The 27,188-nt window shown below is 40.4% G+C and overlaps 1 protein-coding gene and 1 long non-coding RNA gene across 7 annotated transcripts in view; one reads left to right on the top strand and one right to left on the bottom strand.

Annotated features, from left to right (window-relative positions):
- Positions 1-27,188, bottom strand: part of IQCK (IQ motif containing K) — a 135,953-nt gene that overhangs the window by 52,395 nt on the left and 56,370 nt on the right. For 5 of the 6 annotated variants that reach the window (XR_013384992.1, XR_013384990.1, XR_013384989.1 and 2 more), the window contains one exon: positions 23,711-23,795. Coding sequence is in view for 3 of the 6 variants with exons in the window: in XM_077906808.1 (XP_077762934.1) it covers positions 23,711-23,795 (85 nt within the window). In the remaining 3 variants the exon portion in view is untranslated. Of the gene's footprint in view, positions 1-5,763; positions 5,912-23,710; positions 23,796-27,188 lie in introns of those variants that run through there. The other variant, XM_077906809.1, reaches the window with a different exon arrangement.
- Positions 1-27,188, top strand: part of LOC144319079 (uncharacterized) — a 60,632-nt gene that overhangs the window by 25,296 nt on the left and 8,148 nt on the right. The window lies entirely within an intron of this gene.

Here is a 27,188-nt window from a genome sequence, read left to right as displayed (position 1 = left end):
CAAATTGCCATTCTTGAGGCCTTAGATTTTCTTACTGACTCCTCCCACCGCCTCCATTCCTTGTTGGTTTATTTTTTATTATGAGCTCATAGTCACTGAGGGCCTTAGTTCCAATTCTAAGTTTGCTCAGGTCTGAGGTCATGTTTTTTATCCAAGGGTCAAGACAAGTTTTGTGGGTTTTTTTAAAGTTCAGATTATAAATATTTTTGGCTTTATGGGCCAGTCTCTGTCCCAGTGATTCATTACAGCACAAAGGCCACCATAGACAATATGTTTTTTAAAAATGGGCATGGCTGTGTTGCAATAAACTAGATTTATAAAAACAGCCAGGGGGCCAAATTTGGTCCATGGGCTATATATAGATTATCAACCCCTGCTCTCATCCTTGAGTGGGCATTAGAACGGGAGCCCTCAGTTTCCCTTAGTGTTCTTTACATCTTTCTGTATGAGTTATATACCATTATTGCTTTAAGACAATCCCCTGGGGCACCTGGGTGGCTCAGTGGTTGAGCATCTGCCTCCGGTTCAGGTTGTGATTCCGGGGATGTGGGATTGAGTCCCATATCAGGCTCCCCACAGGGAGCCTGCTTCTCCCTCTAAGTCTCTGCTTCTCTTGATGTGTCTCTCATGAATAAATCAATAATCTTAAAAAAAAAAAAAAGACAATCCCTTAAACTTATCTGATGATATTGAAACCACTTAGGGCACTGGGTAAAAATAGACTCTTGGGCTCTTGCCTTTTAGGTTCTGATTCAATCTGTGTGACATGGAACCAACATGTTGGTGTGTTTAGCAAGAACTCCAGGTGATTCTAATGGTCTGAAAGCTTTGAAACTCTGCTTTAATGGAAGAGAACATGAAGAATGAACTTAGTGTTGGGAGACCTACTGCTTTACCATGTGTGCATTTTTCATCTCAGTTCTTACACGGTGCCATGTCGATGATTGCAAATTCTGAAAATCAGAATCAAGAAGGACAGCTTGGGCTATTTGTGTGCAGTCAGGAGACAGGATCTGTGTGACTCATGAACAGCAGCTGCTTTTTGGTGGGGTAGGCTCTTCAGTGCAGTTCCAGAAAGGCCTTCTCCCAGGAAGCCACACCTATTTTTTTTTTACTGAAGTTCCTTTAATAATATAAAGTCATATCGCAGAACATACTTGGAAAAAGCGGAATTTCCCCCAACACCCTGATGATGACAGTTGAGATAAAGTTCATCCAACTTTTCTTGGTACGTGTTTACCCAAATAATCAGGGAATGATTAAGTTGCAAAGGCATTTAAGGGATTCGATGAACTTTCCAATGATTTATAAATTACAACCAAGTGAATGATGCCAAAGACTGTATTATGGCGTAATGCTTTGATCTTTTTCTTACCACAGATACCCGGAACTGACATTTAGGTAGTTATAGCTGCCCAGATGTTTCTAATGTGCAGTCAAGGTTGAAAGCCACTGCTCTACAGTGTGGACAGTTAACCCCTCCACCAGCAGCTCTCAGAGTGTGGTTCCCAAACTAGCAGCATCAGCATCTCTTGAGAGCTAGTCTGAAATGTAAGTTCTCAGGCCCTATTCCAGTCCTACTGATTCAGATACTCTGGAGTTGGGACCCAGCAATCTGTGTGTTAACACAGCTTCCAGATAATCCTGACATAATCTTCAGTTTGAGAACTATTGCACTGTACCCCAGTGAATCACAGCTCACTGGATCCCTGACCCTTTGAAAACTATGCTATTCTTCTCATTAAATGGGGGAGTCTTCCCCCCAACTCTTTTGAATCTAAGTGAGCCTCATGACTTGGTTTGACTAAGAGAAGGTAACTGAAATGCTGCTGTGCAAGTTTCAGAGTCTAGCCTTCAAGTAGGCTTGATGCTTCCATTTTGGGAATGTTTCTTCCATAATGTAAAGAAACTGGTCTGACCCACTGGAGGATGACAGGCCAAGTGGAAGAGAACTGAAGGGCCCCAGACTTGGGCATGAGGCACCCCCTGGACCTTCCAGCTCAGCCCAGGAGATCATCTAGGCAGAGTACACCACCATGCTGCTAGAAAGGTCCATCATGGCCAAGAAGTGACCACTGAAGGGGGTGCAGATGAGGCTGGAGTGCCAGACCCAGAGTCCCAGCATGGAGTTGCGTGGAGACATCCCATCAACTGTGGGATATCCCCATGCAGCTCTCAAATGTCGTGTTCACCATTAAATGCACCAACTGAATGCAACCACATGAGTGAGTCAAGGAGAAATAGCAGAGGAACTACCCAGTTAACCTACAGGACTATGAAAAACAATCAATCACTATGGTTTAAGTCACTAAGATTTAGCAGTAGAAGGGATCAGATTACAGCTATACAGTTTACCCATAACTTTGCCTTCAAAGGAAATTGATTAGCCCTTTAAAGACAAAGACTCTAGAAAAGTTGTGAATTTGGCTGGTACTAGTTTCCAGGTACATCAGATACACCTCATACATATGGCTGGCTTCAGGGGCATTGCCCTGTGCAGTCACATTGTTTTAATACTCTGGCTGTCACCATCCAGAAATTCTTAAAACTTTGAACAAGAGACCCAGCATTTGTATTTTACACTAGGCCTGTACATTCTGTAGCCAGTCCCACCAATACATAGTTTCTTGATTTACTCCTCACAACACCCTTCGAATTTGGTTTATCAGCTTTCATCACATATTTGGGATACATTGCAACTGAACAAATAAAAAGGAGAGTTTTGAAGACAGTCTGGCTAGTTGGCAAAGCATTTTCTGGGCATATTAAGAAAAATACGCTTGCAGATATAAGCTGGAGCATACTCAAGCACAGGACCAGGCAGAGGGAAGGGGAAGGGTCTGGCCTGGGAAGCCAGGCCCCAAGCAACCCAAACTCACTATTTATAGTGCTGTGGCCTATTTTGGCCTGCTGGATGGCCCTGAAAATTGCCCTGAGAACTGGGCCTGGGAACTGATGATGGAAATCAGGCACCTTTATTCTGGGGTATTGCTGGAATCATGCTGGGTGCAAAGATCTTTCTAATGAGCTCAAGGACATTTTGCAAAATGGGATCTCCTTTGATAGCATTTTCTTTAACAGGGAATTTTGAAAAATTAAGGCGAATCATCAGGAAATGATCAGGAATATTAGGGAAGAAAATGCATGGATCAGACCAAGTCAATAAAGAGCTAACTTTTACGAGGCCCTAATCATGTAACCATGTGTCAGGTGCTATGCTAAGCACCTGACATGCACCATTTCCTTTATACTCTCACATATAACCCAGTGAAGGCAGCACACTATTATTATTACCATTTACAAGAAAGAAAACAGAGGCTTAGGAAAATTAAGTCACAGGGTTGATAGCCAGGATTCAAACCTGCATCATGCACATGCATCTGCTACCAAGGCTGTCATCTATAGCTCTGCTTCTCAAACCTACACATACAAAGACTTATCAGGGAATCTTGGTAAGATACAGATTCTGATTTGAGAGGTCTGGGGTGGGGCCTAGATGATTCCCCTGGTCTTTGAACCCCAATTTGAGTAGCAGGGATGTAGACATTATAAGTTTTCCTGCTTCTACTTCTATCCTCCTAGTTTGCTCTCTCTACAACAGCCTGAGTTATTGTTAGTTTCCCTTGCTGCATAATGAATAACCTTCCAAAATTTGGTGGCTCATAACAACAACGATGAACACTTATCTCACAGTTTCTGAGGCTCAGAAATCCAGGTGTGGCTGAACTGGGTGGTTTCAATTCAAGGTCTTTCATGAAGTTATAGCTAAGATGCTAGCTCCACCTGAGAAGGCTCACTCACATAGCTATGGGCTAGAGGTCTCCATTTCTTGTATGTGGGCATCTCTGTAGAGCTGCTTGCGATGGTGACATGGTAGCTGGTTTCTCTCAGCATGAATGACCCAAGGAAGAGAGAGAGAGAGAGAGAGATCGACACCAAGGCTGCAGTGTCTTTTAGAACCTAATCTGGGAAGTCGCACACGATTATTTCTGTCATATTCTATTAGTTACACATATCAACCCTGGTATAGTTGTGGGAAGGGATGCCCTAGGAATGTGAATACCAGGAGGTGAAGATCATTGGGGAGTCATCGTGGATGCTGGCTTGATGAAAACTAAGTGATAGCATGTCTTCATTGCTTCAGTGCTTCATTGATGTTGGTTGGGCTTGTCCACGTGACTCACTTTGGCCAGTGGAATGTGTGGGGAAGTGGCATGTCCCCAGGCTAGGCCTTAAGATTCATTACGAGTGTTTTTCTTCTTAACCCTTTGAGAGCTTTTGATCTCTGCTGTAAAAAGAGTTTGCCCTTGGTAGATTACTGATCTCAGTAGAATGACCAATCCTAGACAAAACTACATAGAACTCAACAGCCTTGATCCAAGTGTAGTCAAACCCAACCTAGAACAACTGAAACCTGGCTGACCTATAAGCATGTGAAGAGACTATAAATGTATGTTGTAAGCCACTGAGCTTGGGAATGGTTTGTTAAGTACATTATTGTGACAATTGCTAGCTGATACACTTCTTGGCATTATATTACATATTTATTTATATCTGTTTATAGTCTATTGCAATAATGCAAGCTCCATGAGGGCGAGGACTTGTCTTACTCCTTGCAGTATGCCCAGCATCTAGATCAATGCCTACCTGCCACATAATAAGTCCCCAATAAATACTAGTGAGTGAATATCAGTGAATGAATTGATCTACTGTGGAGCATGCTTGCTTAACCGCTATGCTATACTGCCTTCAAGTTAGCCTAAAAAATTGCAAAGTATTAAAAAAACAATGGTCTTGAACAGGAGTTCTAGGCAGCATATCCTTTACAAAGAAAATGTGACTCGCACCAAGTTGTCTGCCATTGTCTTTGTGCCAGTTGCCATTCCTCCTCACCTGGGTCATATCAGAAGTCATCCAGAAATGACAACCAACCCCTCCCTGAGAACGGAAGTGCTGCTTTAAATGACACCGGCTCACCTGGCTGGGCAGCTGTCCCCAGAGGGAAGCCAGAGAGATAGCTAATGACACATACAAAGGGAGGAAATGCACCCCCACCCCTGCCTCCAACAGCTGCACCAGGAGACACCCCTCTCTGGAAAGGAGGAAGAGGAAGTCAAGAAAGCAGTAAAGCTGACCAACAATCCAGGGAAGCCAACCCTCACAAGAAAGCAGAAGGAAAAAGGCTGCCCCTTAAGTCACTAATTATTGAACTTGCTAAGGAAATAGAAATCAGTACCGATTCCTAAAGTTTTCCTTGGTCTTGCCACCTCAGGGCTCACTTTGTGTTGGGAGTATTTTGAAGGAGCAAGTGCTTGGCCAAATTCCTACCTACCAACTACATTAGTAGTGTGTCTTTCCTTCAAATACAAATGCTCAGGCTAGATCTACGTGTGCTTATGTGGAAAGCTATCCTCAATGCTAAATGAAAGGCAGGATGCAGGCTATAGAGTGTGAGCCCATACTTCTAAAACATATATCCTATGTTTATAAAAAACACAACATAATATATATGTACTTAATGTTCATATATACAGAAGAAAAACACTAAAAAGATACACACCAAGCTGTTAACAATGTTTTTGCCTGTGAAACAGGAATGGAGAATTCCACGTTTAACTTTAAAGTAGTTGTTATGGGCTGAATGTGTTTTCCTCAAAATTCATATGTTGAATCCCTAACCCCCAATGTGACACTTAGGGGATGGTAATTAGATGAGCTCACCAGGGTAGGATCCTCATGATGGGATTAGTACCCTCATAAGAAGAAATCAGAGAGCTTGTTCTTTCTCTCTCTCTCTCTCTGCCATGGGTGGACACAGCAAGAAGGCAGCCATCTGCAAGCCAGGAAGAGTGCTCTTTGCCAGACACTGAATGTGCCATCACCTTGATCATGAGCCTCTCAGCCTCCAGAACTGTAAGAAATAAATGTTGCTTAAGCAACAGCTTAAGTCACCCAGCCTGTGGCATTCTGTTATAGCATCCCCAAGCTAAGACATTATTTCTATACTGTTTGGTTTTTGTTTACAATTAATATCTGCTATTTTACAATAAAAATATCAATGAAAGACCTTTTTTCACACAAAGATGGCCATTCTTTTCCAGACCTTTTTGCATACAAAGACGGCCATTCTTTTCCAGACCCAAAGTGACATGATGCTCCTTGCAATATGTTCTGAGGTGGCCAGATGTGGTTATAAAATGACCTCTCGTTTCATATGATGTTTGCCAGTGACAAGGGGCCCTCCTCTCCCTTGCTCTGAGGCAAGGACTGGATCAGGGGCTGCTCTGTAATTGTATCCTTGGCGCCACGCCTCTGCTTGCCTTGTCCATTTAGTTACATCAGTGTTTACTTTTTTTGCAAATGTGCTGACTTAACCCATTGGGGAGAAGATCACGGTCTATAGCCAGCCATGCCCGGTTCTGCCCACATCCTCAGTGTCTGAGAAAGGCATGTGTTTTTTCCACCTCTCATCTCTATTTGTTTGTTGGTGTCCCAATTACTCTTATACATCAAGCAATCATCTAATAGCACACATAAAATTGACAGAAAAACATTGCTCTTTCCATTTGCTCTTGAAAACCTCTGTCATTTGTTTAAGAAAGAGAAGCTCTGGTACTCTTCAAATAGGAAAGACACTGATAGATCATTACATCCATATTGATACCATTCATTTCTTTGCTTTTTCATGGGTTGCCACTGGAAAATATTTTTATCCTTATGATAATCTGGTGAGCTAGACTGGGCAATATCATTATTCTCAACTTAAAGAGAAAGAAATTGAGATTCCAAGTGCAGTGATTTGTCCTGGATCATCCAACTGGTATGTTGGTGGGTCTTAAACCTGGCTGCATGTTAGTGTCACCTGGGGGGGGGGGGAGGTGTCTTTTAAAACTGCCCATCTTTTATTCTCATCCTGACCAGCTCAACAAGAATTTCAGGGGAATGAGGCCTTATTTTTCAGGGGCACCTGGGTGGCTCAGTGGTTGAGTGTCTACCTTTGGCTCAGGTGGTGATCCCGGGGTCCAGGGACTGAGTCCCACATTAGGCTCCTGGAGCCGGCTTCTCCCTCTGCCAATGTCTCTGCCTCTCTCTGTGTGTTTCTTTCATGAATGAGTGAATGAATGAATTAATGAATAAATAAATAAATAAATAAATAAATAAATAAATAAATAAATAAATCTGTTATAAAAAAGAGTAAAATCTTTCCTAGGATGACCCTGATAAACAACAAGGCTTAAAACCACTGCAATCTGTAGTTATAAATAAGCCAGTCTTCTATTAAACTCACATGTGCTAATTCATCACCAAGATTAAGAATTCACTCTTATTGGGGTGCTATAGTGGAATGCTGCTTAACAATAAAAAGGAAGGGCCTACTGAAATACTCAACCACATGGAAGAACTCAAATGCATCAGGTCCAGTGAAGGAAGCAAGACACAAAGGCTATGTGTTTTATGATTTCACTTATCTGACATTCTGGAAGAGGCAGAACCAGAAGAACAGAAATGGATCAGTGAGTGTCAGAGGCTGATGGTGGGGGCAGGGGTTAACTACAGAGGGGCAGCCTGAGGGAATTTAGGGAGATGATATAAATGTTTCTATGCCTCGATTATAGGGGTAATTATACCGTATGCATTTGTCAAAATTGAAAAACTATACACTACGATGGGTAAATTTTACTGTAACGTATATCTTGATAAGCCTCATTAAAACATGCACGGGGCAGCCTGGGTGACTCAGCGGTTTAGCGGTTTAGCGCCGCCTTCAGCCTAAGGCCTGATCCTGGGGACCCTGGATCAAGTTCCACATGAGACTCCCTGCATGGAGCCTGCTTCTCCCTCTGCCTGTGTCTCTGGCTCTCTCTCTCTCTCTCTGTGTGTGTGTGTCTCTCATGAATGAATAAATAAAATCTTAAAACACATGCACACACTTGGGGCACCTGGGTGGCTCAGTTGATTAAGCATCTGACTCTTGAATTCAGCTCAGGTTATGATCTCAGGGTCGTGAGATTGAGCCCCATGTTGGGCTCTGTGCTGGGCATGGAGTCTGCTTAAGATTCTCTTTCTCCCTCTCCCTTTGCCCCTGCCTGCCACTGTCTTTCTCTCTCTTTAAAAAACAAAAACAAACCAAAAAAATATGTGCACACACAAAATGAGATATTATTACACACCCACTAAAATGGCTAATTAAAAAGACTGACCATACCAAGTACTGGTAAGGACACAGAGCAATGAGAACTCTTATACATTTCTAGTAGGAATGCAAAACAGTTTTGTTTTGTTTTGTTTTGTTTTGTTTTGTTTTGTTTTAAAAGAGAGAGATGGGGTTCTGAGGACAGTCAGACCTGGACTTAAAACTGTGTGATGTTGGGCAAGTCAGTTAGGGTTTCTAAGCCCTCATTGGTTCATCTACACGTGAGATAATAGTAGTATACACTTACCTACTTTATAGGATCAGCATAAAGGAGATAATTCTTGTAAAAATGGTTAGTTCAGTGCCTGGCACATAGCAAGTAGCCACAAATACTAGGTTTTGCAATTCTTTTTTTTCTTTTTTTTTTTAGAATTTTTTTTTTAAGATTTTATTTATTTATCTGAAAGACAGAGACAGAACATGAGCAAGGAAGAGAAGCAGACTCTCCACTGAGCAGGAAGTCCAATGCCAGGATCAATCCCAGAACCCTGAGATCATGACCCAATGTCTGAGCCACCCAGATGCCCCTATTTATTTATTTTGAGAAAGAGTGAGAGAGTGTGTGCACATGAGCAGGGGAAGGGGCAGAGGGAAAGGGAAAGAATCTCAAGGAGACTCCCTGCCTAATGGCGAGACTGATTTGGGACTCAATCCCATGACCCTGAGATCATGACCTGAGCTGAAATCAATAGTCGGCTGCTTAACCAACTGAGCCACCCAGGAGCCCCTAGATTTTGCTATTCTTACTATTATTATCATTCTTCTTGTTATCACCGCTTCCAAGCTCATCAAGGGACAGATGAGCTCTGTTTGTAAAGCACCCAGCACTGTTCTTGGCGAGTAGAAGATCCTCAATACAAGTTTGTCAAATGAAAGAATGAACAAATGGGGTCACACATCAATGCAAGGTGTAAGGCCTCTATTTGAGTGGAATTGGCAGAAGGGTTGACAGCAGCCATCCTTGGGAGCATTCCACTTTACATGTTAGAGGTCTAACATCAGGATCCTCAGCCTAAAACCAAGACCTTTACAATGTTGAGAAGTTCCAGAGTTTATGTGTTTGTGTGTTTAAGATTTTATTTATTTATTTGAGAGAGAGAAAGAGAGAGAGAGCACAAGCAACTGGAGCGGCAGGCAGAGGTAGAGGGAAAAGCAGACTCCCCACTGAGCAAGGAGACCAATGCTGGCCTGGATCCCAGGACCTCGAGATCATGACCTGAGCCAAAGGTAGGTCTGAGCCACTAAGAAGTTCAGGATTTTTATTCCACTTGATCACTGGAACATGTATAGGTGGCTTTGACTTCCCTAACAGCTTATAAACATTCTCCATGTGTTAGAAAATGTTCAAAATCAATTTCACTATGTAAGACTCACAAATACTCCCAAGAGAGCCTGAAGGAAAGGGCTCTTTGGGATTCCATCTTTTGGTGGGGAGGTAAGGTGAAATGGACCAAAACTAAATCCATGGGCCAGTAAACACCAAGGAGATTCCGCAAGAAGATAAACCTTTCCATGTGGAGCTCCCACTAGAGGAATCTGGGGGCAGAGATTGCTTATCAAATCACAAAGGTCATGACCAGCCCCTCTGAGGCTATCAAGAGATGGCTGTGCATCAAGAGGAAAACCGGGGGGTAATTTGATGCGGTGCCCCATTTTTAGCATTCCTTTTGCACAATACAATGTCTGACTTTTGCTGGCAAAGTCTGCCCACCTGCCAGCAGATATCAGCGCTTGGAAGAGAGATTCCAAACGAAGAAAATCTTTTCTGTCCAAGACTCAGATGTACTAAAGATACCCAAGTAGCCTTCAGCTGACACTCTCCTTTCAAGCCAGCTTGGGGGAATTGTAATTTCCCATAGCACACTTCATTTCTTCGCATTACAAAGCTTGGTACAGAGGTGGTTCCTGAAGGCCAAGGCTAAAATGGTTACACTTTCTCAAGTGTAATCTCTAGGGGATTAACAAGCACAGCTGTTGAGTTCAAGGATCCTGGTACAAAAGCATCTCCCTGCAAAAGTCCATGTTTAAGCACCTGTGTAAATCCCAGAGAAGGGTTCTTAAAATGAAACAAAAACAGTTTGTTCTTTATTTTCAAATGCTCTCATTAAAGAGATCATTTAAGAGATTCAGTTATTCACTAAAATATTCATTACATACAGACAGTGTTCTAGGGGCTGGGGATATGGGATGAACAAGTCAAGCAACCTCTACCCCTTCTGGAGCTCACGTTCCAGTCAGGGTGACAGGCGACAGACAAACAAGTGACTGTCCAATATAATGTCAGGTCATTGGTAAGTGATAGACAATAGAGCACAATGAGAGGCTGGAGAGTGATGAGTGGGTGCTGTTTTAGAAAGAGTGACCAGGGGACACCTGGGTGGCTCAGTGGCTGAGCGTCTACCTTTGGCTCAGGTCGTGATCCCGGGGTCCTGGGATCATCTCTTGCTTTTCCTTCTTTTTTTATTGTGGTAAAATACACATAACATAAAATTTACCACCTTAGCCATTTTTTAAAAAAGATTTCATTCACCCATTTGACACAGCAAGAGAGCACAAGCAGGAGGAGCGACAGGCAAAGGGAGAGGTAGAAGCAGGATCCCCACTGAGCAGGGAGCCAGACTTGGGACTGGATCCCAGGACCCTGAGATCCTTACCTGAGCTGAAGGCAGATGCTTAACGGACTGAGCCACCCAGGCACCCTCCACCTTAACTATTTTAAGCATACAGTCCAGTGGTATTAAGTCCATTCACACAGTTGTAAAAACATCACCAGCATCCTTCCCCAGGGCTTTTTGCATCTTGTAACACTGAAACTTTGTAACCACTGAACACTAACTCCCTATTTAACCTCTCCCCAGCCCTTAGCACCCACCCTTATGCTTTCTGTCTTTATGAGTCTTCACCATTCCAAGTACCTCATCCAGGTGGATTCAGGCACTATTGGTCTTTTTGTGACTGGCTTATTTCACTTAGTCTTATCCATGTTGTAGCATATTACAGATTTCTTTCCTTTTTAAGGCTGAATAATATTACATTGCATTTATATACCACATTTTCCTTCTCCATTTATGCATCGATGGACACTTGAGGTGCTTCCATGTTTTAGATAGTGCCAATAATGGCTATGCTAAACAAATATCTATTTGAGACCCCACTTTCCATTCTTCTGGAACACACACCGTTTTTTATTTAGAATCTTCAGAATGCTCTGAAGAGAGAGATGCCAATATTTCTCCCCTGCCTTTTAAACTGTCAGCTGATCCAATAGGTTTTCTCTAGTGAAGTCTAACACATGTGCTGTGAAAGGCTTTCTTTGTTCATGATATCAAACTGTTCTCCAAATAACTTATGGTCTGTTGTTTCTCGTTAATTAAGACTGTAACAGGAGAGCTATACACAAAATAATCAAAGCTCCTTGCAACCTAAAATATTATTTGAACATAAATATCTAGTTCCTTTCTAAGCACACACACACACACACACACACAGCCCTAAAAAGGCTCAGGAATAATAGTGTAATGAGGCCAAATTTGGACTAAAGAAGAAAAGAATACAAAAAGTATCATGGTACCCAGAAATCAGTGGCATTTCTATACACTAACAATGAGACTGAAGAAAGAGAAATTAAGGAGTCAATCCAATTTATAATTGCACCCAAAAGCATAAGATACCTAGGAATAAACCTAACCAAAGAAGTAAAGGATCTATACCCTAAAAACTACAGAACACTTCTGAAAGAAATTGAGGAAGACACAAAGAGATGGAAAAATATTCCATGCTCATGGATTGGAAGAATTAATATTGTGAAAATGTCCATGCTACCCAGGGCAATTTACACATTTAATGCAATCCCTATCAAAATACCATGGACTTTCTTCAGAGAGTTGGAACAAATTATCTTAAGATTTGTGTGGAATCAGAAAAGACTCCGAATAGCCAGCGGAATCTTAAAAAAGAAAACCATAGCTGGGGGCATCACAATGCCAGATTTCAGGTTGTACTACAAAGCTGTGGTCATCAAGACAATGAGGTGCTGGCACAAAAACAGACATATAGATCAATGGAACAGAATAGAGAATCCAGAAATGGGCCCTCAACCCTATGGTCAACTAATATTGGACAAAGCAGGAAAGACTATCCACTGGAAAAAAAGACAGTCTCTTCAATAAATGGTGCTGGGAAAATTGGACAGCCACAAGCAGAAGAATGAAACTAGACCACTCTCTTTCACCATACACAAAGATAAACTCAAAATGGATGAAAGATCTAAATGTGAGACAAAATTCCATCAAAATCCTAGAGGAGGACACAGGCAACACCCTTTTTGAACTTGGTCACAGCAACTTCTTGCAAGATACATCCACGAAGGCAAGAAAAACAAAAGCAAAAATGAATTATTGGGACCTCATCAAGAGAAGAAGCTTCTGCACAGCAAAAGAAACAGTCAACAAAACTAAAAGACAACCTACAGAATGAGAGAAGATATTTGGCAATGACATATCAGATAAAGGGCTAGTATCCAAGATGTATAAAGAACTTATTAAACTCAACAGCAAAGAAACAAACAATCCAATCATGAAATGGGCAAAAGACATGAACAGAAATCTCACAGAGGAAGACATAGACATGGCCAACACACACATGAGAAAATGCTCTGCATCACTTGCCATCAGGGAAATACAAATCAAAACCACAATGAGATACCACCTCACACCAGTGAGAATGGGGAAAATTAACAAGACAGGAAACAACAAATGTTGGAGACGATGTGGAGAAAGGGGAACCCTCTTGCACTGTTGGTGGGAATGTGAACTGGTACAGCCCCTCTGGAAAACTGTGTGGAGGTTCCTCAGAGTTAAAAATAGATCTGCCCTACAACCCAGCAATTGCCCTGCTGGGGATTTACCCCAAAGATACAGATGCAGTGAAATGCCGGGACACCTGCACCCCGATGTTTATAGCAGCAATGTCCACAATAGCCAAACTGTGGAAGGAGCCTCGGTGTCCATCGAAAGATGAATGGATAAAGAAGATGTGGTCTATGTATACAATGGAATATTACTCAGCCATTAGAAATGACAAATACCCACTATTTGCTTCGACGTGGAGGGACCTGGAGGGTATTATGCTGAGTGAAATAAGTCAATCGAAAAAGGACAAACATTATATGGTCTCATTCATTTGGGGAATATAAAAACTAGTGAAAGGGAATAAAGGGAAAGGAGAGAAAATGAGTGAAAATATCAGTGAGGGTGACAAAACATGAGATACCTAACTCTGGGAAATGAACAAGGGGTAGTGGAAGGGGAAGTGGGCAGGGCGTTGGGGTGACTGGATGATGGGCAATGAGGGGGGCACTTGGCAGATGAGCACTGGGTGTTACGCTATATGTTGGCAAATTGAACTCCAATAATTAAAAAAAAGGCTGAAATTAAAAACAAAAACAAAAACAAAAAGTATCATGGTTGAATGTAGGTTTCCAAGTCCTTATTTAAATAATGTTTTTAGGGGCATCTGGGTGACTCAGTGGTTGAGTGTCTACCTTCAGCCTAGGGCGTGATCCTGGAGTCCCAGGATCGAGTCTCACATCACTCCCTGCAGGGAGCCTGCTTCTCCCTCTGCTTATGTCTCTGCCTCTCTCTCTCTGTGTGTCTCTCAGGAATAAATAAATTAAAACTTTAAAAAGAAAGAAAAAGTTTTTATTCCTCTATAAAAAATGATATATTCTTTGTAGATAATTTGAAAAATAGAAAAAAGTAGAGGGCAAAAACATCATCCCTTATCTTACCTCTGAACAGCTATATTATTATTTTATACATTTGTTTCTAGTGCATTATCTACATACCCATATTTTAACATAATTATAAATAATTTACATATAAGACATTTTATTCTTTCTTCACTTAATATACAATGGCAATCTCCATTTTGTTACTATGCTCTACTTATTATTTTTAGTGTTGACAATATTCCATTGAGTAAATGCCCAGTATTTTTTTTAATAATTACTACATTATTGAATATTAATTGTTTTACATTTTACTTAATCTAAAAGTTGCTGTGTGCTTTCAGGAAAGAAACTCTGATTCTGGATTATAACTCTGATTCTGGTAGAGCTTCTACTTATCCAGACTCTAGCTATCACAATAGGCCAGGAGATACCTAGGCCAGTGGGATTAAAAGAAAGATGAAACAAGTGGCCACTCAGTCACCACTTCCCAGACTTCTTGAAGCCGCAGAGGTCTGCTGTATTGGCAGCAAATAGTACTCCCCAGACAGAGTTGTGCAATCGACAACCCACACAACTGGACACATGGTTTTACCTATTCATACCCTCCTACACAGTGTTCATGCAACTCCAACTTCCTTAGACATACTTCATGGTCCCAATCTCTTACTTCTTTCTCTTTTCACTCTTCCATCAACACCTATACCAGAGCACACTTGTATGTATTGCTGATGCATGTAAATAGGTCTAGAGGTTAGTCTCCAGCCTGTCTAGAGGGTAATATAGCAATAATTGACAAAACTCTGAAAAAAGGTGCTTACTTTTTAAGCCATCAATTTCACTTCTAGCAATTAACCTTATAAAGAAAATCAGATAAGTGTGCAAAGATATATGAACAAGGATGTTTTTCATGATATGTTTCATATAGAGAGAAAACTAGAATGTCCAACTATGGTTAAATAAATTACATATCATAGAGCCATTACAATTTGTGAGACAGATCTTTGTGTACTGACAAAGAAGGAGATACCTAATATATCACCAAGGGGAAAAAGCAGGCACAAAACAGTGTTTATCATCACAATTTTGTTTTAAAAAATTCCTATATGAATAGGAAAAATTTTTAAAGGATGAATACATTTTAAAAATTTTAAAAACTTATATGTATTATCCTCCCCTCTCCCCGCAATGGAAATGTATTACTTGAACAATAAAAACAATAGATACATTTTAGAAAAATTTGCTCCTTGGGGTAGGCTTTCCCTCTCCAGCTATGGGCAAGCCCGAATAGGACAAAGTGGAATGGTTTCTCTGCACAAATGGATCTAGATTTTTATTTTGTGTCAATATCCTCCTTCATGTGCAAGTAATCAAGAGTCTAGAACTTTTTGTCTTGAAAATGATCATCGTCAGGACTCTAGATTGTGATAGAAACCCATCTGGAAACGACTCATTGGCAAAGCTAAATCCAGGTGCTCCAGGCCTTTCAAGGCTCAGCCCCCATCTGAGCTTCCCAGCTCTCTCACCTCTGCAGTCACTTTTCCATCAGGTTCTTCACCCAGTGGAAAGATGTTTGCAAACAGCCTAGCCTCCCAGCCACCCCCAAGCTGCTCTGTCTCAACAACTCCCATGAGACTCCCCGAATGGTTTTACTAGGTGTGACTGGCCTTGCCCATCATGAACTAAACACTGAAGCCAGAGGGATGCAATATTCTAGTGTCCAAGCCGGCACACACCCACCTCTACAGCCAGGGGGAGGGGGACTGTCCAACTCTAAACCTGTACTCTTTGTTGTTTGTTGTTTGTTGTTTCCCCTCTAGGGTGCCTCATCCACCCCAGCTCATTGCACAATAGACAAAGGTATAAATGCACAGATTCTCATTGTTCTCTGCAGGTGGAAATTGAGATCTCCAATTTTTTTTTTTTTTTTTTTTTTGCTAAGCCACAAAGAGGCTGCTGGAGCAAACTTGCACTGTATTGTTCATCAAATGAACAAAAACAGTAATGATTGATGGCCTTTGTGATTGTCAGTTGTCACAGTGCCTAGAGGGGGTGTTGATCCTGGCAGGAGGAATGATTGTGTGCCACGCTGGAGCCTAGGCTGAGTTAGACAGAATAAAATAAAACAAATGGGCAGAAGGTATAAAACACCCGAAGATTATTTAGACAGAATCAATATTCTGTGGATTTATCTGGTCTGTGCCTCCTAAATCATTAAAGAAATTTCAATCCGTATGCCCCATGAGAACCTCATTTGAACTTCACAGGAGAGCAGAGTTTTCTCTATTTGCTGTTACCTACAACACCCAGTATTTCAGAAGAAGAGCACTATTGATGTGGTAATGCAGCTTATCACCAATCACACTTAAGGAGAGTGTTCAGAGAACCAGGTCCTTCACAGTATCCAAGCAGCTTTTTTTTAAAAAAAAAAAAAAAAAAAACATTCAGCTTTGCATGTTGAAACAATCTGGCTTTTCTAACCATTAATCTAGTAATTTTGGAAGAAGGAACAAGAGCATGTCTACTCTTACAGATCTGTTTAATATCTGGTAATAACTACCAGGAACCTATTTATAAGGTTAATTATAAAGTCACAACTATCAAGAATGGTTCACTACATGTAGCTCTTCACACCACGTGACATTTCTTTTAATGTGGTCGGTTAAAATATATTTTTATGAAATGTCCAGCTAGTTTTATGACAACAAGTGAGGATGTCAGATTTCTGGATTTTAAAAGTTCCCATCAAGAATATTACTCAGTTAAAAAAAAAAAAAGAATATTACTCAGTTTTAAAGAGGAAGGAAGTTCTGACACATGTTACAATGCAGATGATAGCCAGTCACGAAAGGACAAATACTGTTCGGTTCCACTTATAGGAGGTATCTAGGTAGTCAAACCATAAAGACAGGGCTGGGGGAAGGATGACATAGGAAGGAGTTATTGTTTAGGGTAGAGTTTCAGTTTAGAAAGATGAAAGAAAGTTCTAGAAATGGATGAGGGTGATGGCTGCACGACAAAGTGAATGTGCTTAATGTCACTGAACAATACGACCAAAACATGGTTAAAATGGTAAACTTTATGGTATGTATATTTTACCATACAAAACAATTGTGTGGGGACTATATTTTTCCCTCACAGTGTTTAAGAAAGTACAAGTAAAGGTTTTCATTAATCGCAAAACCTTCATGGTAAGTGTAATTAAACTATGTAGGAGTGTGTAAGGAGAGAGAGTTTGTGTGAGTGCTGGCTGTGACAGACCACTTCTCAAACTCTTGAAAATCCCTTTTTCTGGTCTTAGGGCATTTTTGTTGTTACTCACAAACTCAGACCAGAAATCAAGAACTAGTGTCAGAAGAACACATGGTTAAAAGGTATAAAATGGCTTGTTTTGTATTTTTTCCCATAATTATTCATTCATAAAATTTACCCTTTTATTTTTTTTTATTTTTTAAGGATTTTATTTATTTATTCCTGAGAGACACACAGAGAGAGGCAGAGACAGTCAGGGAGAAGCAGGCTCCCTGCAGGACCTGATCCCAAGGAACCCGGGATCACGACTTGAGTCAAAGGCAGACGCTCAACCACTGAGCCACCCAGGCATCCCTAGGAATTCACCTATTCTGGACATTTTATTTAAATGGATCATATGGCCTTTTTATGTCTTGCTCCTTTTACTTAGCATAATGTTTTCAAGATTCGTCCACTTTATAGTGTGTATCACTACTTCAGTCCTGTTTATGGCTGAATAACATTCCATCACATGGACGTACCACATTTTATGTACCCATTCATTGGTTGGTGGACATTTCAATTGCTTCCCACATTTTGGATATTGTGAATAATGCTTCTATGAACATTCATGTACAAGTGTTTGCATGGACACATGCTTTCAATTATCTGAAATATATACCTAGGAGTAAGATTACTGAGTCATGGAGCGGTGACTCAATGTTTAGATTTTGGAGGAACTTCCAAACTGATTTCCAAAGTGACCACATCATTTTCCATTCTCACCAGCAGTGTGTGAGCCTTTCCAAGATCTCTATAGTCTCACCAAAATTGTTTTTGCCTCTTGGATCCTAGCTATGCTGGTAGGTGTGAAGTGGGATCTCACTGTGATTTTGCTTGGCAGTTCCTACATCTTTTCACGTGCTTATTGGCCATTTGCATATATTCTTTGAAGAAGTGTCTATTTGAATCCTTTGCCAGTTTTGTAATTGGGTTATTTGTCGGGCTGTGAGGATTCTTTATATATTCGGGATATTAGACCCTCATCTGATACATGATTTGCAAATATTTTCTTCCATTCTGTGGACTTTTTGCTTACTTGATGGTATTCTTAAGAGTCAAAAGTTTGGGGGGGGGTTGTTTGTTTTTGTTTAAGAGTGTATTTATTTATTTGATAAAGAGAGTGCACATGAGCACAAATGGGGTAGGGGGAGCAGAGGGAGAGGGAGAAGCAGACTCTCTGCTGAGCAGGGAGCCAGACCTGGGGTTTGATCTCAGAATCCAGAGATCATGACCTGAGCTGAAGGTAGACTCTTAACTTGAGCCATCCAGGAGTCCCAAAAGCTTTTTTAAAGATGTATTTGTTTTTATTTTAGAGAGGGGGGAGGGGCAAAGGGAGAAGGAGAGAATCTCAAGCAGACTCCTTGCTGAGCCCAATGTGGGCCTTGATCTGACAGCCCTGAGATCATGGCCTGAGCCAAAATCAAGAGTCAGACACTTACCTGACTAAGCCACCTAGGCACCCGAAAAGCCAAAAGTCTTTTATTTTTATGAAGTCCAATGTATTTTTCTTCTCTTGTTGCTTGTGCTTTTTGTTATGTAAACTGTTAATACAGTAATGAAAATTTACACCTATGTCTTCTTTTCAGACTTTTATAGTTTTATCATTTTCATTTAGGTCTTAATGAATTTCAGATTAATTTTTGTATATTGTATGAGGTAGGGGTCTACCTTTATTCTTTTGCATGTGGATATTCAGGTGTTCCAGCCACTATATGTTGAAAAGACTATTCTTTCTCCATCAAATGGTCTTGGCACTCTTGTTAAAAATCAATTGACCATAAATGTAAGGGTTTATTTCTGGACTCTCAATTCTATTCCATTGATCTATGTCTGCTCTTATGCCACTAGTGCTTGATTACTATAGCTTCATATTAAGTTTTTGCAATAGAGAAGTGTGAGTCCTCCAATTTTGTTCTTTTTCAAGCCTATTTAGGGTCTCTTACATTTTCATATGGATTTTAGGATCTGCTTTGTCAATTTCTTTTTTAAAAAGTCAGTTGGGATTTTGGTAGAGATTGCATTGAATCTGCAGATCAATTTGTACTGTCATCTTTACAACATTGAGTCTTCCAATCAATGGACACAGGCTGTCCATCTATTTGTTTGGGTCTTTTTAAATTTCTTTCAGTGATGTTTTGTAGTTTTCAGCATAGAAATCTTGTACTGCTTTTGTGAAGTTTGTTCCTAAGTATTTTATTATTTTTGATACTATTACAAATGGGATTATTTTACTAATTTCATTTTCAGATTGTTCATTGCTAAGTACATATAAACATGATTAATTTTTTTGTATATTAATTTGGTATCCTGAAACCTTGCTGGACTTTTTTATTAGTTCTAATTTTTTATTTTTTTAGTGAATTACCTAGAAATTTCTGTATAGAAGATCACATCTATATAGAAAATAGAGATAATTTTACTTCCTCTTTTATGATTGGAATGCCCTTTATTCCTTTTCTTGCCTAACTTTCTTGGCTAAAACCACCAGTGCTGTGTTGAACTGAAGTAAAGAAACTATCTTCATTTTGTTCCCAATCTTAGGGGGAAATCATCAAGTCTTTCACTCTAAATATGATGTTAGTAGTGGAATTTTATAACCACTCTTTATCAGGTTGAAGAAGTTCTTTTCTATTCATAGTTTGTTGAGTGGTTTTTTTTTTTTTTTTCATGAAAGCCTGTTGGGTTTTGTCAAATATTCCTTCTGCATCCATAACATGGTTTAAATTAATTTGAAATTAATGAAAATCATACTGTAGTCTCTTTGTACAACTTTGTTTGGTGTATAAAAGGCTAACAGTTTCCCTAAGTCTTTCTCAGCTACCCTGAGTTACCCACTATTGTCACATTGTTCTGTTTCCTTTCAGGTATTTTCCTGCCCTGTGTGTATGTGTGTGTGTACCTGTTGAAAATATACAGTATGGTTTTTTTTTTTTAAGCTTTATTTGTTTATTTGAGAAAGAGAACACTCAAGCAAGCAAGTTAGGGGAGGGGCAGAGGGAGAGAGAATCCTTTTATTTTTCTGGGGAGAGAGAATCCTGAAGTAAAATCCCTGCTGAGCACAGAGCCCGACTTGGGGCTCAATCCCAGGACCTTGAGATTGACCTGAGCTGAAATCAAGAGTTGGCTGCTTAACTGACTGAGCCACCCAGGTGGCCCTATACAGTACATATTTTATATGCACAGTACAATGGTATTTTATATACCATTGTTTATTAAATGCTATTTCCTCTCCTTGAGATACCATCTTGTTCCCAGGTGATATTCCAGTGTCCCATCTTTCTTATTGTAAGGCTGAGATTAAGTCCCTCCTTTTTTGTGAAAGCTTCTGAGGCATCCTACATATCAGACATCTTTCCTCCTGGCAACAACTTAGGATCTTCCCCCCCACCCCACTTGGTACCCTTTGGTTATATATGTATACAATCCAGGAGATTTTGGATTTGAACAACCTGAACTCTCACACAGAATACATTTATCCCTACACATCTTTTGTACCATAAGGAACATTTCTAGCTATTGTGTTATGACGGTATTATAACAAGTTAAATTTTAAGCCACTCTGACATTTTTTCCTATGGCAGTGTTTGTTGATGTGATGAGAGCTGAATCCAGCTGTCTTTCAAACTACAGACAGTCCCCAACTTACAATGATTATACTTTATATGAAGGTTTGAAACCTATATGCCCTAAGTAGAAACTGTACTTCAAATTTTGAATTTTGATCATTTCCTGGGTGAGAAAAATGCTGTTCAATACTTTCATGATCCTAGGCAGTGGCAGCAAGCCGCAGCTCCCAGTTAGCCATCTGATCACTAGGATCAATAACCAATACACTGATGACCATTCTGTATCCATACAACTATTCCATTTTTCACTTTCAATACAGTATTCATTAAGTTACATGACCTATTCAACACTTTATTATAAAGTAGACTTTATAGGGGATGATTTTGCCTGTCAACTAATGTAAATGTTTTGAGCACATTTAGAGGGTAAGCTAAGCTATGATGTCCAGTGGGTGGTGTAGTAAATGCATTTTCAACTGACAATATTTTAACTTACAATGGAGTTATCAAGGATGTAGCCTCATGAAAAGTAGAGAAAGAGCTCTATGTTTTTCATGCTGTGCCAGTAACACAGGCCCCCTGTGTATGAAAGTCTTACTGCATGGGAGAATCAGGGACAGAAGACCCCCTTTTACTGTTAACATACTGGTTATATTCCAGGCTTCTGAGTATGATTTGGTTTGAAGAAGGGCTTTGCTGTTTTAAAGAAATCTTAAAATCCTATTTTATTGCATTTTGCTCTTACTGTTTCATTAAAAGGATCAGAAAATGGGAAAGTAAAACAGCTAATTCCAGTGACACAAAGTATAAGTCTTACAAATGAAATATACTGACAACAAAGGTGGAACTCAGAAAGCATGTGGAAGCCAAGATTCTTTCACCTCAGTTGGGCATCACTGAACTTAAGCTAACCTGCTGATGTTCAATTATGAAGGGAAAAGACCACATATATAAAATATGTATGAAATGCTGAAAACCTAGGTCATCAAAAATCATATCTAATTGTGGGGTATAATAGAGGGTTTTATAAATGGTTTTTAACTCTTTGGGAGTAAACTGTTCCTTATAATGTGCAAGTCTATTATTTAACCTCCACACCTGACTTCAACCCATGTGTTCAAGAATGTGCCATGTCCAAAAGGAGTAGAATGACTGAACGATATTGCCTGAGACAGTAGTAAGCTCCTTATAATAGAGGACAGTCCCATTTAATGGTCATTTAACAAATATTTTGATTGTTGACTTATTAATGATATTTTTAGAATAAATCTAACTTCTTCATGGAGAACCATTTGCTGGTGTGTTCACCTCAGCCTACTTCTCTTGTAGTAACTCTGACAAGTGCATCAACATGCATCTTTGGTCTCCATGTAAATCCAGAGACTTTTCCCTGTGGTGATATTTACTACCCCTGAAATCAAATCTGAACTCATGCCACTGATGTTTAACACCCAGACTTGGGTGGAGATGTGCTTCTACCCAGAATAGGAGCTTCATACTCTGCCAAAAAATTGAAGAGGATGTATACTTTTTAGCACAAGATACATATGCCACTCTCATATGTATTTGGTAAGAATTAAAAAAAAAATTTTTTTTAATTTATTTGAGCACAGCAGGGGGAAGCAGCAGAGGGAGAAGGAGAAGCAGGTTCCCCACTAAGAAGGGAGCCCAATGCAGGACTGGTCCCAAAACCCCAGGATCATGACCTGAAAGGAAGGCAGATGCTTAACCGACTGAGTCACCCAGGCACCCCTTTTTTTTTTAAGATTTTTTTTATTGAAATAGAGTGAGCAAGAGCACAGGCACGAGTGGGTGGCAGAGGGAGAGGGACGGGGGAAAATAATTTTTCAAAGTACATCCTTCTGAAAGGCCACATGACAATATGGATCAGGAACTTTAGAAATGAACTCATATTTTGACCTAGAAATTCCATTTCTAGAATTCATCCTACATAATCAACCAGACAAATGTGCAGAGATGGCTGCACAGAGATATCTATTATGGCATTTTTTATAATAATTATAAACTGGAAATAACCAATGGCTTAAAAAGACAGATTTCAAAAGAAAAGATTACTTCTAGCATAAGATATATGTTTATATGTTATTCCATCTTTTAAATTTTTTTTAAAGATTTTATTTATTTATTCATGATAGTCACACAGAGCGAGAGAGAGAGAGAGAGAGGCAGAGACACAGGCAGAGGGAGAAGCAGGCTCCACGCAGGGAGCCCGACGTGGGACTCGATCCCGGGTCTCCAGGATCGTGCCCCGGGCCAAAGGCAGGCGCCAAACCACTGCGCCACCCAGGGATCCCTCTTTTAAATTTTTTAAACTTTATTTTTTATTTACTTTTTTCATTTGAATTTCAGTGTAGTTAACATAAAGTGTTAATATACGTTTTAGGTATCCAATATAGCCATTCCACAGTTCCATATATGACTTGGGGCTCATCAAGATAAATGTACTCTTACTCCTCTTCACCTGTTTCACCCATCCCCCACTCTATCCATTAACATTTTTAAGGTTTGGAAAAATTTCCACCAAAATGCCAACAATGATTATTTTGGGGTAACAGTGACTCAAAAAATTTTATTTGCTCCATCTGAGTTATCTGAATTTTCTATTCTTTTCTAAAATAAACACAGCTATTGCTCTCTGTATGTATATAATATTATTTTTTAGGTAATAAAGGTCAGTCAACCCAACATTATAAGGCTGGAGGGTACTTTTAATGATAATTGGAAAATAAGTTTTGGTAAAAATTTTGAATCACTCTTTGAGATGTATTTTATATCAATCCTATTTCTGAGGTTTGGACGTTAGCTATAATACCCTGTTTCAAATTCATCTAACAGTTTTCCCATGGGCACTCCACATCATGAAAATTCCCCATCAGGCCAAATGCCATAATTGCACATGACTCTTACCAGATAGGCTCTCCAGAAGGATTGAATGCTCAGCGCTGCCTCTTCTTCTGTCAGCAGGAGGGAGAGTGGGATCGGCGGCCGTGGGCTGAAAAGCAATAAAATGGTCATATGCCCATGAGAATCCATTCTTCAGTCTCGGCAAAGCCCTTTGACAACATAATGGCCTCTCTGATTAAGTGCCTCATCCATTTCCATTCTTAGAAAGCAACAAAGCAACAATGCCATTTTTGATAGAAAAGTTTAGGCTTGAGTTCGCATGTTTTATTTTAAAATCGGAGATGGATTCATTTTGTTTTGTTTTTTAACCAGCATAGTCTTAAATCACTGTTAGCCTGCTCCACTTTGAAAGGCTCAGGCTGCTAAAGCTGCATGTCAGTCCTAAAGATGAGGCACCCATAAGGCTATGTAGACATAAAACAAGAGACAAAGTAGGAATGACTTTTAAATACTGCACTATGACTGAGACATAATAAAGGGATCTTCTCCCACCTTTCTACTGAAGGGAAATTAAGTAGTTCATCTCTTTCCCGCAGGCAAAAATATTGGAATTTATCTCTGATAAATTGCGTGCTCATTCCCATTTAATGTGGCTTAAATTCAAGCATATTTTTAAGTTAAATTCTGCTGCCACAGTTTAATAGGCAATAAAATATCTCAAGTGCTAGGTCAGTTGACACTGTTAGCTCTTATGGGATTTTTCAGATTGTGATGGGATGTTTGATCATAGATACCTTTTTTAAATAATCATGGCTAAATAAATGCTCTTTTCTTTTTCTCTTTTTATCCCTCTAAAAGTTTCATAGAGATACTAACTCCTGAAAAGATCTTATAAGTATGACTTAATTCTGGTTCCTTATGTTCATCTAAAGCACAGTTACCTCTGAAAAGCCAAGTTAAGCCTTTTTAGATATAGTACAAAGAAATAAACCTCAGGAAGGATGTGGGTCACTTGGAGACTGCTCCCAGGGAAGGTCCCCAGAAGGTCCCCAGACTTTGCAAGTGAAGGGTTCCTAAGTGCCCTGGCCTCAAGATTCTCCCTAACAACAGCCATCATTTGAGTTTATAGTAACTTCCATTGTGCAAAGATGTTGACTAACCTACCCAAGATCACACAGCTTGTAGGTGCCCTAGCTGGGATCTGAGCCCAGACCCACCAGATCCCAAAGCCTAGGCTTCCATCTCAGTGCTATGCTGACACCAGACCTCCACTGGTTAAACACTCACAGATTCCAAGCCTGGCTCAGACTACAAAGCTAAGTGGCAACATTACATGATTCTCCAGGATGTGTGGTTTTATTTCCCTCTAAATTATGATTTTTAAAATAACAACTTATATTTGTTTTTGTTTTTGTTTTTCTTTTTTTTTACAACTTATCTTTGTTACGGCATTTTTGTTTGAATGAATGAATGTGCTTGTGAGTTATTCCAGAATCAAAAAATTGAAGCCCAGAAGAATCTTGGTATTATTGTGATCATTTCAAGGGAGTGCGGTGTTGTTGCCAGGTTCTGGGTCTCAGGCTGGGCAGGTCCCTTCAAAGAGACCAAGTAAAGAAGATTCTTCTACTTCTTTGGAGAGATACTTACACCCTCAAAATGACAGCATTGTTCAAAATCTTTCACTAATGTTCTGCTTCGGTTTTTATTTGTATGATGTGGTGGCCTTTTAAAATTTTTGTTTGGTTCTCTTTCTGTTTTCACTTCTTCTTGCCTAATATCTGGGTCTCTGAGCTGCAATGGAGCATTCATATTTTGCTGGAGGCCTGCCACCGGAGGCCCTTCGGCTCCTTGCTTTCCACATTAAATGCCTGTACTCATCCATTGTCCTGATTCTTTGAATCTCAGTTGTGTGACACCAAGGAATCACACCCCTGAAGTAATTCTCCCTCACTGGTTAAAGGTCAATGGTTTCTACAGAGACTTTGGTGTTTCTAAAGAGATCTTGGTGTGCTGGCAATGGATTTGTGAGACTAACATTATCCTGCATTAATGCTAGCTGATATTTACTAAGAGCCTTCTGGACTCCCCTCCTGTAAGCATTGCTCCTTGTGTTCCAGTCATCCTGGCTCTTTCCAGCTCTTCAAAAGTGCCCTTCCACCTCAGGGCCTTTGCAGAAGGGATTTCCTCTGCCTCCAATATCTTTAGCCCCCCCAGCTGGGGGTCCTGTGTATAGCTGTGCAGGTTGCTGCTAAAAGACACCCCCCAGGTAGGCCAGTAGGAAACCCAGTCCATGCTCTTGACGCTAAGCCACTCTCAGGGTATGGGGCGCATCTGCCCCACAGTAGGGGCACCTTTTCCTAACTTACTCCAAACCTTAAGGTTCTAGAGGAGGGAGCTGACCCTTCTTCCTCCAGGCTCACTCTTACTCTTTCTTCCAATTATGGAAAGGTGTTCTTTGATTAAGTTAGGACCCAGTGGAGCTCTGTGTAAGTTTCCTTCCTAGTCCTTGGACCAATTTGGAGATATAAATCTGTGTGGTTATCTAACAAATGCCCCGATCCTCAACTGGACTGAAACCTCAATGAGGGCAGAGACCAGGCCTGTGTTTGCTCCTCTTGGTAGTCTCCACACTTTTTTTTTTTTAAAGATTTTATTTATTTATTCATGAGAGACACAGAGATGGAGGGGGGTAGAGACATAGGCAGAGGGAGAAGCAGTCTCCATGTAGGGAGCCCGATATGGCACTCGATCCCAGGACTCCAGGATCATGCCCTGGGCCAAAGGCAGACACTCAACCGCTGAGCCACCCAGGGATCCCAGTCTCCACACTTAGGAATTATTCCAGAATCAAAGAAATCAAAGCCAGAGAGGACCTTAGGGGTAGTGACACCATTTCTAGTGGGTACTTGGTGTTTGTAGAATGAGCCTCTCTGCCTGACATAGCTTCCTAAGCACCTTTTTTTTTTTTTTTAAAGATTTATTTATTTATGAGAGACAGAGAGAGAGAGAAAGGCAGAGACACAGGCAGAGGGAGAGGGAAAAGCTGGCTCCATGCAGGGAGTCCGATGCTGGACTCCATCCCAGGACTCCAGAATCATGACCTGGGCCAAAGGCAGGCGCTAAACCACTGAGCCACCCAGGGATCCCCATCCTAAGCACTTTCCATACAGTATTTCTTTTTTTTTTTTTTCTTTTTTAAAGATTTTGTTTATTTATTTATTTATTCATGAGAGACACAGAGAGAGAAGCAGAGACATAGGCAGAGAGAGAAGCAGGGTCCCTGCGGGGAGCCCGATATGGGACTCAATCCCAGAAGTCCTGGATCAGGATCTGGGCTGAAGGCAGACACTCAACCCCTGAGCCACCCAGGTGCCCTCCATACAGTATTTCATTAAATCCTCATAGTATCAGTAATGAGCTCTGGTTATCCTTCTGTTAGAATGAAGAAACTGAGGCAGTTTCTATCACCATGAAATGACTCATTCAAGGTCACTGACCACATTCTGCTGAGAATCTTTTGGTCCAGGAAGCACAGGGAGTG

The sequence above is a fragment of the Canis aureus genome, chromosome 8, assembly GCF_053574225.1.
Source record: "Canis aureus isolate CA01 chromosome 8, VMU_Caureus_v.1.0, whole genome shotgun sequence".
NCBI lineage: Eukaryota > Metazoa > Chordata > Mammalia > Carnivora > Canidae > Canis > Canis aureus.
Note: the sequence above shows the minus strand (reverse complement) of the source record. Positions and strands in the feature narration are given on the sequence as shown.